Source organism: Callithrix jacchus, chromosome 1 (assembly GCF_049354715.1).
Source record: "Callithrix jacchus isolate 240 chromosome 1, calJac240_pri, whole genome shotgun sequence".
Classification (NCBI taxonomy): domain Eukaryota; kingdom Metazoa; phylum Chordata; class Mammalia; order Primates; family Cebidae; genus Callithrix; species Callithrix jacchus.
In genome coordinates this window covers 159,965,524-159,978,336 of record NC_133502.1, presented here as the reverse complement: position 1 = coordinate 159,978,336, position 12,813 = coordinate 159,965,524, and the positions used below count along the sequence as shown (strand labels likewise).

General features: G+C 41.6%; 1 protein-coding gene across 4 annotated transcripts in view; it reads left to right on the top strand.

The window, feature by feature from the left end:
* PTGR1 (prostaglandin reductase 1) overlaps window positions 1-12,813 on the top strand; it is a 73,262-nt gene that overhangs the window by 2,147 nt on the left and 58,302 nt on the right. For all 4 annotated transcript variants that reach the window (XM_054258922.2, XM_078374277.1, XM_078374270.1 and 1 more), the window contains exon 2: window positions 8,000-8,223. Coding sequence is in view for 1 of the 4 variants with exons in the window: in XM_078374270.1 (XP_078230396.1) it covers window positions 8,184-8,223 (40 nt within the window). In the remaining 3 variants the exon portion in view is untranslated. The remainder of the gene's footprint in view (window positions 1-7,999; window positions 8,224-12,813) is intronic.

The following is a 12,813-nucleotide window of genomic DNA, read 5'->3' as shown; positions in this document are numbered from 1 at the left end:
AGAAAAATGAGCCATGGGCAAGAAAAAATAAATAAAGCTTTTCAAAAATGAGAGACAGCCTGTATGACTAGGAGAAGAGGTGAGGAGTGCAGGAGATGAAACTGGAGAAAGCCAAGTTGAAAAGGGTCATTTTATCCTTAAGGAAGAAGTTGATCCTTAAGAGCAACGGAAAGCCGATATGGGTCCTTTGAGCAAAAAGTGACACCTTCAGATTCACATTTCAGAACCATTACTCTGCCTGGGAAAATGAGTTGGGATGTATCAGTAAGACCATTAGGAGACAGTTATAAGAGTCCAAATAGCCTGTAATACTAGCACTTTGGGAGGCCAAGCCGGGTGGATCACCTGAGGTCAGGAGTTCAAGACTAGCCTGTACAACATGGCGAAACCCTCTCTCTACTAAAAATACAAAAATTAGCCAGGCATGGTGGCAGGCGCCTGTAGTCCCAGCTACTTAGGAGGCTGAGGCAGGGAGCATGGTTTGAACCCGGGAGGCGGAGTTGCAGTGAGCCAAGATTGCTCCACTGCACTCCAGCCTGGGCAACAAAAGTGAGACCCCTCCCCCACCCCCACCCCCAAATAAAGGGGATCAGGCGCAGTGGCTCACACCGGTAATCCCAGCACTTTGATAGGTAGGCAGCTCACTTGAGGTCAGAGCTCAGTACCAGCCTTGCCAACATGGCGAGACCCCATCTCCACTAAAAAATACAAAAATTAGCCAGGTATGGTGGTGGGCGCCTGTAATCTCAGCTACTCGGGAAGCTGAGGTGGGAGAATCACTTGAACCCGAGAGGCAGAGGTTACAGTGAGCCAAGTTTGCACCACGGCACTCCAGACTGGGCAACAGAGCTAGACTGTCTCAAACAACGAGTTCTATTACAGCCATAGGAAAGAAAAACAAAATCTGTTCAGAGGGTAGATCTCATGTTAAGTGTTCTGACCACAATAAAATAAAATGAAGATCGAATGAGGCTAGTTGAAGGCTCACTTCAAAGCAGAGAGAACTTTGGTCCTCAGATGTGTCCGTTATTAATTTATTGCCTCTGAACTTTAAACCTTCCTTGCCCCAGGGAATGATGCAGTCCATTTCTCAATTGCCAGCTGGCTGGATGTTAAACTCTGCCAGTAGAGGGTGCTTGAAGGACACTACAAATCTGGAAAAAGAAAGGCACATTTTCTTCTCAAAGCAAACAGATCAATGTGCAGGTTTCCCTGTTCAGCACCAGTTTCTTTGCTGCCGTACTGGGGATGGCTGTTGTTATGGGTTGAATTATGTCTCCCCGGAAATGTATGTTCAAGTCCTAAATCCTGGTACCTGCGAATATGACCTTATTTGAAAATAGGGTCTTTCCAAATGTAATGAGTGAAGTCACTCTGGATTAGAGTGGATAGAGTGGACCCTAATCCAGTGACCTAAGTCTTTTTTTTTTTTTGAGACCAAGTCTTGCTCTGTCACCCAGGCTGGAGTGCAGTGGCATGATCTCTGCTCACTGCAACCTCCACCTCCTGGGTCCAAGCAATCCTGCCTCAGCCTCCTGACTAGCTGGGATTACAGGCATGCGCCTCCACCACACCGGTTAATTTTTGTATTTTTAGTAGAGACAGGGTTTTACCACGTTGGCCAGGCTGGTCTTGAGCTCCTGACCTCAGGTGATTCACCTGCCTCGGCCTCCCAAAGTACTGGGATTATATGCATGTAATCCCACGAGCCGCCTCCCCTGGCCTCCTGTCATTATAAGAAGAGACAACAGAGGCACACAGAGAAGATGACCACAGAAGACAAAGGCAGAGGCTAGGGTTATGTTACCACAAACCAGGGAATGCCAAGGATTGCTGGCAACCACCAGGAGCCTGGGGAGAGCATGGAACCCTTCCTCCCTCAGAGGCCCCAGAAGGATCCAACCCTGCTAATACTTTGATTTCAGACTTCCCACCCCCAGAACTGTGAGAGAATGAATTTCTAGCTGTGCTGGGCCACCCAGTGTGGGGTACTTTGTTACAACAGCCCTAGGACACTAATGCAGCTTGAGCTAGTGTCTTTGTCACCGAATTGGTGGCAGCTGTTAGATCTCAACAGAGGCCCGTTTCTTCCCAACAAAAGCAGGCAGCATGCTCCTGGGGCAACCACACTCTCCCCTCAGAGCAAAAGGAGTAGTAAATGCATGCTTAATGGGTACTGGATATCCTTTAAAATGTACACGTTAAATGGTTAAAATAGTATATTCTATATTATGTGTATTTTATCCCAATTTTTAAAAATCTCAAATCACGGAAGAACCTTCTCTGAGTTTCTAGGTTCCTTGTTTGTTTACTTTTCCCTCCATCTTGGGAGTAATTAGCTGAGATGGAGTTTTGGACACCCAGGCTGGAATGCAATGGCCTGATCTCAGCTCACTGTAACCTCTGCCTCCTGGTTCAAGCAATTCTCCTGCCTCAGCCTGCCAAGTAGCTGGGATTACAGGCAGCTGCCACCATGTCTGGCTAATTTTTATGTTTTTAGTAGAGGCAGGGTTTCACCATGTTGGCCAGGCTGGTCTCGAACTCCTGACCTCAGGTGATCCACCCGTCTCGGCCTCCCAAAGTGCTGGGATTACAGGCATGAGCCATTGGCCTGGCCTCATTATTTATTTTTTTAAAATTATTTATTGTGAATTAATATAACATCACATTTACCATTTTAACTATTTTAAGGCATACAAATCAGTAGCATTAAGTACATTCACAATGTTGTACAACCATCCACTGTCTAGTTCCAGAAATTTGCCTCACTCCAAATGGAAATCCTGTATTTACTAAGCATGCAGTTACTACATCTTTTGCTCTGTACTCCTTGAAGTTCTCTTTTTCCCTGTTAGTAGCTAACCATGACCAGCACCATAAAGGAGCATGCCCAACCTAAAGGAAGATAAGGCAGACTACCGGGAACCAGGAAGAATCCAAAAGGCCTAGTCCAGGCCTGGGAACCAGGAAGAATCACAAAAGGCCTAGTCCAGGCCAAGATCAGATGTCCGACTACTCATGGAAGGATACGTCCTTGGTAGAATTATCCTACTCAGGAAGGTGAAGAGTGGACTTGAAAGTGCTGACAGAACCAGGTCTCACTTCCTCTCTCTCACCATGGGAAACACTGTGAACCAGAATCTGGAATAAAATATTGACATATTCATCATATGGACAGGAAATTGGAAAATTTGGATGAAATGCAAAAGTCCCTAAAAAATATAAAATATCAAAATTAGTGCTTATATTAATATTAAAAAAACTTAAAAGTCATTCAGATTGTCTCCTGAAAAAAACAAAACAAGTTGCTATAGAAAATAGGAGACTTTCAAAATCTACCCATTCATTTTATTAATGGTTATTGTCATGTTGATTCCAAAATTAGATAAGTGCAATACAAGAAAATAGTAACAGCTGATTGGATCCAACAACAGTGTCTTTAAAAAGTCCTACATCTTGATCCAATAAGAATCTTTGCAGGAAAGGCCAGGCGCGGTGGCTCACGCCTATAATCCCAGCACTTTGGGAGGCTGAGGCGGGTGGATCACGAGGTCAAGAGATTGAGACTATCCTGGTCAACAAGGTGAAACCCCGTCTCTACTAAAAATACAAAAATTAGCTGGGCATGGTAGTGTGCGCCTGTAGTCCCAGCTACTCGAGAGGCTGAGGCAGGAGAATTGCTTAAACTCAGGAGGCGAAGGTTGCAGTGAGCCGAGATCGTGCCATTGCACTCCAGTCTGGGTAACAACAGTGAAACTCCGTCTCAAAAAAAAAAAAAAAAAAAAAAAAGAATCTTTGCAGGAACATAAAGATGTTTTACAATCAGAAAGTATATCAATGGATTAACAATTAATACATTAAAATTAAAAACCACATATTCCCGTAAGTGATACAGAAAAAAATGTTTTATAAAGTTTAACAGCTATGATTTTAAAATTACAAAGTAGGAATACTGGAAATTTTTCTCACTTTAAAAAGTTGATATATAAAAAATCTACAGCAAAGTTAGACTTGCGGTAAACTATCCTTTAAGATCAGGAAAACGACAAGCCATTGGAATATCCTTGTTATTGTTTAATATGATACTGGAGGTTTTTGTCTGCATTATGAGGGAAAAAAGAGTATGAGGATTATAAAGGCAGAGATAAAACTGCTGATATTTACAGATAATATAAGCATCTAGAAAAAGCAACATAATCAATAATCAAGCTGTTAGAATTAGAGTTTAGCAAGATTAACACACAACCCAGAAAAATTAATAGCATTTCTCTCTATTGGCAATAACCAAATATAAAATGAAATATATTTTGTCCACTGCTATGTAGTTAGCATCCAGTTTATAGTAGGTGCTTAATAAATATTTGTTGAATGTCTAAGCGAATGTGGCTTATGATGAACTTGCTGTTTTTGGTGCTTCCCGTTCTAATTACTACATGAATCTCCATCCTTGCAATCTGAGGGAAATCAGGGTTTAGTCTGGATGGACCTCTAACTGTACCTGCAGGGCTATATCATTTATAATGTTCTCCCCACAATCTCTTCCCACAGAGTAAAGCTATCTTCTTCCTTGCTTTCTTTCCCAAGTCTGAAAAGAAGAATCAGGGGCTTATCACTCATTAGTTCATTTCATACCACAACCCAGGCCAGCACTGAGGTTTGAGGGTTCTTTGCCATCTTTGGTCCAGTGGCTTAGCTGGACATTTTTGATTGATCAGAACAATCTTCTGGGTAGGTTGTTTTGACCAGTACAAATTATTTGAGTAATAACATCTTAATCCAAAAAATATCCCTATTACCTGAAATCTAGCTTTTGATTCTATTTCTTTAGCCCGAAGGTCAAGATTGGATTATCGCAGATAGATTTTGAGATGTAGCCTCTACATTCCATTCTTTAATTATCTATCTGCACCTTGAATTTCTCTTTTAAAAAAAATTTGGACCAGGTACAGTGGCCCATGCTTATAATCCCAGCACTTTGGGAAGCCAAGGTGGGAGGATTGCTTGAGCCCAGGAGTTTGAGACCAGCCTAGGCAACATAGCAAAATTCTGTCTCTACAAAAAATACAAAAATTAGCTGGTTATAATGGAGTGCACCTGTAGGCCTAGCCACTCAGGAGGCTGAGGTGGAGGATCACTTGAACCTGGGAGATGGAGACTGCAGTAAGCCATGATTGCACCATTGCACTCCACCCTGGGTAACAGAGTGAGACCCTTTCTCAAAAAAAAAAATTCTTTTTATAGAGACAGGATCTTGCTATATTACCCAGCTGGTCTCAAACTCCTGGCCTCAAGCAATCCCTCCTCAGCATCTCAAAGTTCTGGGATTACAGTTGTTGGGCCACCACACCCAAAAAGCACAGCAAACAGTAGTATCTTCACAGATAGCTTTTAGCTAAGTTACTTTAATGAATCATTGGTCTTGTGGGTTAGCAACAAGTTATGATTAGCAACTTGATCACAACCACATGTATATATATTTTTGAGATAGAGTTTCTCTTTTATTGCCCAGCCTGGAGTGCAAGGGCACAATCTCAGCTCACCACAACCTCTGCCTCCCAGGTTCAAGCAATTCTCCTGCCTCAGCCTCCCGAGTAGCTGGGATTACAGGCATGTGCCACCACGCCTGGCTAATTTCGTATTTTTAGTAGAGACGACGGTTTCTCCATGTTGGTCAGGCTGGTCTTGAATTCCCAACCCCAGGTGATCTGCCTGCCTTGGCCTCCCAAAGTGCTGGGATTACAGGTGTGAGCCACTGTGCCCGACCCTATATTTAAGATTCTTGTAATCGAGATTGGTCTGTACAACATTTCTAAGTTTTGACAAACAGCTTTGGAAACTTACATGGATGACAATTAACATTTTCTAGTGTCAACATGGACTTGTGACTTCTATAAACTTAACTTTCATTTTTTCATTTGATGATAACTTGTCAAGGACCAAGTAATCATATATATTCCAAAACAGAAGTCTTGATGAAAAGGCACATTTGCAAATTGTGGTGAATTCATGAACATCACAGCACGTCTCAAAATTAAAATCATTCTGATATGGTTTGGCTGTGTCCCCAGCCAAATCTCATCTTGAATTGTAGTTCCCATAATCCCCACATGTCATGGAAGGGACCCAGTGGGAGGGACCTGGTGGGAGGTAACTGAATCATGGGGGTAGTTAGCCCCATGCTATTCTCATGATAGTGAGTGAGTTCTCACAAGATCTGATGATTTTACAAGGGGCTTTTTCCGCTTTGCTCTGCACTTCTTTCTCCAGCTACCATGTGAAGAAGGGTGTGTTCGCTTTCCCTTTAGTCATGATTGTAAGTTTCCTGAGGCCTCCTCAGCCATGTGGAACTGTCAGTCAATTAAACCTCTTTCCTTTATAAATTACCCAGTCTCAGGTATGTCTTTATAGCAGCGTGAGAACAGACTAATACACCTTCCTTTCGAAGTAGAGAAAGAAATACTTCAATGCACATGTATTTAATGCATATACATTTTAAAAATAATATTACAGTTTAAAAAGCTAATTCAAAACCAGCATTGCCCTCAAACTTCCTTTTGGTGACATTTACAAACCTGTCCTCACTGCAGGGGGACTAGTATGAGTCATGGTTCATGCCATTGGAATGCCACCAATTTCATTGCCAGCCCCATCTTTAATTTTGTCAGGCTTGTGTGATTATAGTTTCTTTTCTGCTTTCTTGGTGTATGTCTGTATTTTTGTTGTTGTTGAGAGTTAGTATCTGGGCCAGGTGTGGTGGCACATGCTTGTAATCCCAGCACTTTGGGAGGCCACGGTAGGTGGATCTCTTGAGCCCAGGAGTTCAAGACCGGACTGGACAACATGATAAAACCCTGCCTCTATAAAAAGTTTAAAAATAAAAATAAATGAATAAATAAAATCTGTTTCTTCCTTATCTCTCCTAAAATCTGTCCACTTGAAGAATGGCGGGGAGTTGGAGGGTGGGGGGATTCTGCCTGTACTCACTCCCTTTTTTTGTTTTCCACATCTGCTTTTTACTGTTCAGCCCACTGAGTCATTTTTGTGGAGAAACTTATTTTTACAGTGTTCCCATTCCTCTGGCATTCTTATTTGGGGCAAGCAGAAAACTCACACAGCTCACACAAACCACTCATAATGGGTTTAATGCTGGACCTGCTAGGTCATCAAGGATACAAAGCAGCCGCTTACTTGCTGGCGATCAGAGAGTCACTAAAAATGTTGAGCAGAGATTCTGGCGAGGATTCACCCTGGATCTGTATCTCTCCAACTAGTTCCAATGCACCCATCCGAGACCATACCAGTTCCAAAATTGTCCAACAGAGGATCTTACCCACACCTGCACAGCCTGTTGGAGATGTCTAAAAGGGAAATTCCCCAGTTAATAATGGTTTAAATTTTCCCTAGCTTTCCTCAGAATTCATGAATGAAGCATCTTTTTAAATCCAAGAACCCAAGAAGGGAAAATAGATCTGTGTGATTGGTTGCATAGACAAATGGACTAAGAAAAGCTTCAATGCCCAGTCCCCTGGCATACTTCCTATTAGGATGGAGGTGAAGGGTGTGTTTTGTTTTGTTTGTTTTTTGAGACAGGGTCTCCCTCTCTATTGTCCAGGCTGACAGGCAGAGGCAGGATCATGGCTTACTGCAGCCTTAACCTCCCAGACTCAAGCAACCCTCCCACCTCAGCCTCCTGAGTAGCTGGGACTACAGGCACAGGCTATCATGTCTGGTTAATGTTTGTATGTTTTTGTAAAGCTCAGGTCTCATTATGTTGCCCAGGCTGGTCTCAAACCCCTAGGCTCATATGATCTTCAAAGGGGATTTTTGAGCAGGCCAAAAAACATGTTTTACAAAACCTGGCAGTTGGCTCTGTCAGGAAAGAAAAACATTTGCAAACAAAGATCTCCAGTGTATACCTATTTACTTTTTGTCTAAATAATCTGTGAAGTTGGGTAAAGAATCATTTCAGAAATACTCTCTATGGTATGCTTTTATACAGGAAGCTCAAGGAGATATGCATCTGCGAATTAGCATGAACCCACGCGAGTCTGCCTGGCTCAGAGTTCCAGCTTCATACCACTGTGTCCCACTGAAACAATGAAGCACAAACTGGAAGAAAAAAGATGTGAGATGTGAATACTCAACAAAATTTTTGATACAGGGAAGGCTTTTAAAATTAAGAAATGAACATTTTTCATAAAGTTGATTACATGAAATTTAAAGGTAAGCATTAAAATTCTTAATATTCAAGAACAAATGACAAATTTGGGAGTAGATATACTAAATTTGGCATAGAATTAGTTTATTTTATGTATTTATTTATTCATTCATTTATTTATTTATTTTGAGATGGAGTCTGGCTCCCATCACACAATCTGGAGTGTGGTGGCGCGATCTCAGCTTACTGCAACCTCCACCTCCCGGGTTCAAGCAATCTCCCTGAATAGCTGGAAATACAGATGTGCACCACATGCCCTGCTAATTTTGAATTTTTAGTAGAGACAGGGTTTCACCATGCTGGCCAAGCTGGTGTCGAATTCCTGACCTCAGGTGATCCACTCTCCTCGGCCTTCCAAAGTGCTAGTATTACAGACACGAAGGAATTAGTATATTTTATATAAGTTTGTTTTTTTTTTTTTTGAGACAGAGTTTTGCTCTTGTTACCCAGGCTGGAGTGCAATGATGCGATCTAGGCTCACCGCAACCTCTGCTTCCTGGGTTCAGGCGTTTCTCCTGCCTCAGCCTCCTGAGTAGCTGGAATTACAGGCACACACCACCATGCCCAGCTAATTTTTTGTATTTTTAGTAGAGATGGGGTTTCACCATGTTGACCAGGATGGTCTCGATCTCTTGACCTCGTGATCCACCCGCCTCAGCCTCCCAAAGTGCTGGGATTACAGGCTTGAGCCACCGCACCCAGCTATATAAGTATTTATATATATTATTTTAAAAGTTAAAAGGTACAATTAAAATCATTTTAGGCCAGTCACAGTGACTCATACCTGTAATCCCAGCATTTTGGGAGGCTGAGGCAGGCTAATCACTTAAGGTCAAGATTCCAGACCAGCCTAGCCAACATAGTGAAAGCCTGTCTCTACTAAAAATACAAAAATTAGCTGGGCATGGTGGTGGACACCTGTAATCCCAGCTAGTCAGTAGGCCGAGACAGGAGAATCCTTGAACCTGGGAGGCAGAGGTTGCAGTAAGCCGAGATCACACCACTGCACTGCAGCCTGGGTAACAAAGCAAGACTGTTTCTAAAAAAAAAAAAAAAAGTCATTTTAAATAGTAATGGTCTTGAATGGACATTCTCAGAAAAGGAAATCAAACCAGTCAGGATAAATAGAAAGACTTAATTTGATGAGTAATTATAGAAATGCCAATATTAACTATAAATTATCATTTGCCTGACAAAATTAGCAATGATTCTAAAGTGGCAATAGCCAATTTTAGCAAGATCAGTAAAAGAGGGCAGCTCACACTTTTCTCAGAGCTGCATAAATTAATAATTGAGACAGGGCTGGGTGCAGTGGTTTACACCTGTAATCCCAGCACTTTGGGAGGCCGAGGCGGGTGGATCACCTGAGTGGGAGTTCTAGATCAGCCTGACCAACATGGAGAAACTCTCTACTAAAAATTCAGAATTAGCCAGGTGTGGTGGCACATGCCTGTAATCCCAGCTACTCTGAAGGCTGAGGCAGGAGAATCGCTTGAACCCAGGAGGCAGAGGTTGCAGTGAGCCAAGATCACATCATTGCACTCTAGCCTGGGCAACAATAATGAAACTTCATCTCAAAAATAATAATAATAATAATAATAGTAACAATAATTAAGACCACTTTTTGTAAAAGAATTTGTTATTGTAATACCTATACTAGAAGAGCCCAGGCATTGTTTCCACTCCCAGAAAGTATTTATACCCTTTGACTCAATACTTTTCTGTCTTAAGGAAAGAATTAAAAATATGGAAAAGGATGTATGCACAAAGATGTTTATTCTGGCACTATATACGTATTACCAGGTCATACTAATCTAGAGTTGCACATGAGGTCAACATCATGATAATAAAAAGCATTCTTCTAACTGTTCCCATCTGCTCCACGAGGTCTCCAACTGCCAGGAAAGCTTTGTGTTCTATCACTAGGTTGTCTTAGGTACCCAGCATCTGCTCCTCTATGCTCTGGTATGTTTTCTGTGGCTGCATTTACCAAGAAACTTAGTGATGCCATGCATACCCCTATTAGGATCACTGTTCCTGCTACAAGTACTGATGCTACCACAAACATGGCCAGCACTCAACGGTGAGAGTACAGGTCTGAGCATTATCTGTCTTGGTTGCACTGGAGTGACAGCATAGACATAGTGGCTTATGAATGTAGCAGTTTATTAAGGTGAATGTTGCTCAGAAACATCAATGACTGAGATGGAATTTTCAGCCAAGGGAGATAAAACTTTTCCAGTTTAAATTTGTACATGCTCTGCCTCTTAAAAACAACTAAAGTGCTTTGGGAATGTTTGCTAAGTAAAATTAGTGATGTTCTATGATACTGTAACAACAGAAGTTGTAACCTCAAGACTATATCCTGTATCATTAATATGGGAAATTATAGTTGTTAAACTATGATTTTTATACCCAAAATTATCAATTGTATCATAGGAAATTGAATTTGGTCACTAATAATGTGATCATCTTGGCTGGGTGTAGTGGCTTGTACTTGTAATCTCAACATTCTGGGAGGCTGAGATGAGTGAATCACTTGAGCCCAGAAGTTCAAGAGCAGCCTGGGCAACATGGAGAAAACCCATCTCTACAAAAAATACAAAAAAATTAACTGGGTATGGTGGCATGCACTTGTAACCTCAGCTCCTCAGAGGCTGAGATAGGAGGATCACTTGAGCCCAGGAGGTTGAGGTTGCAGTGAGCCAAAGTCATACCACTGTACTCCAGCCAGAGTGACAGAGAAAAATTCTGTCACAAACAAAAAACCATATATAGGCCAGACACGGTGGCTCATGCCTGTAATCCCAGCACTTTGGGAGGCCGAGATAGGTGGATTATGAGGTCAGGCAATCGAGACCATCCTGGCTAACACAGTAAAACTCCGTCTCTACTAAAATTACAAAAAAATCAGCTGGACATGGTGGTGCACACCTGTAGTCCCAGCTACTTGAGAGGATGAGGCAAGAGAATTGTTTGAACTCAGGAGGCAGAGTTTGCAGTGAGCCGAGATCATGCCACTGCACTCCAGCCTGGGTGACAGAGTGACTCTGTCTCAAAAAAAATAAATAAATAAAACCATATATATATATATATTTGTATGTATGTATAAGGCGATCATCTCTGACCTTGGCCTCTCAGGTCTTGTATCGTTTATTTCACCAGTATATAAACCATATAAGGTCTCTTACCAGACAGGAAAAGGTCTCTAACTATTTCTTAGGCTTTCCTATTTGAAGACTGTGCAAATAAAACAAAATTGTGATCACGGCTTAATCATTTTGAATATAATGCTAAAGTCTTGATTTTCTACAGAGTAGAAAGAGAAAGGTTAAATTAGTCTTCCAAAAACATGTGAATAGAAGATTCCAGAACATACTCTGTTGAATGTACAAAATTATGTTTTCAAGGTATTTTGTACTGAAAAAAAGACATATTGATAACAATTCTGTATCTAACTTTCCCATTTGCTTTTCTCTTGGCACAAAAGTGTTTATTTTTTTCTTTCCTTTTGCTTTCTAAATGGAAAAACCATCTGATTCAATCCAAACCTACGAATGCCTCTTTCTCCCTGAAACTCTACAAAAAACAAAAATAAAAAATCTGAAGTTTTTTGGAGAAAAGGTAGTGTCTCACTGGATCAATTCATTGTTAGGTGAGGAAGATGGGAAGCTCAACTCATCCTTCCTCAGCAGATTCTACCCTGACAAAATCTTACTCCAAAATTGGCATTATTTAAGTACACAAATGTTATAGCTTCTGGCTCTCAATTCTTACTGTCTTTTAAGAAACAAACACTGCACACACTGACTCTCATTCTCCTCGACTCTCTATTCCAGAATATCACCTGGCACATTTAACCTGTAGTTCAGGTTCTTCCACCCCTGAGATAGCTCTGCAAAAGTCCTAGTTGTCATGTATGGCTATTTGCAGCTCAGGCTGCATTGCTCTGTTCAATTTGTCCTAGGTCCTCCGCTTCTTTCTTTTTCTAGGAACTCTTTTTTTTTTCTTTTTAAAATTCTAGGTTGGGGGATGCAGGAGTATAAACTATCTTCCACATATACTCTTGCTCCAATGTTTTCTGAAAGCATTTTCTCTTGGGGAAGTGCCTGGTAAATTCAAAATAGTTACTGTTAGTTTTCTGCCAGAAATATCCTTCTTCAAAACTTCTCTTGGCCCACAGCTCTGGTTGTTTGACTATGTCTATCTCCGCCACGTTCTTCTACTGTGAGGAAATTCCTGGACCCAAACCTCTGTCAGCTTGCATTACTTCCATTCCTTGGCATCATTCTACTAACAGGTTAGATGTCACAGTGGACATTCCTAGCTAGATTTTGCCATGTTCACAGCCCACCCTCAGTGCCCATCTCCCTGTGCTTCTATGTATATCAAAGCTACCCTGCATGTAGTCTGCCTGGGTCTCAGCTATCCCCCTGAGATGAGAGTGACTCATCAGGAAGTGTTAATCGGCAGGTGTGCTTGCAGGGACAAATGGTCAAAGAACCAATTGCCTCCTCATTTTCAATTAGCTATCCTCTTTTTCTTTTTCCCTGCCTTGAATATATTTCTTGAATATAGACCAGTTAGAAGAGCTG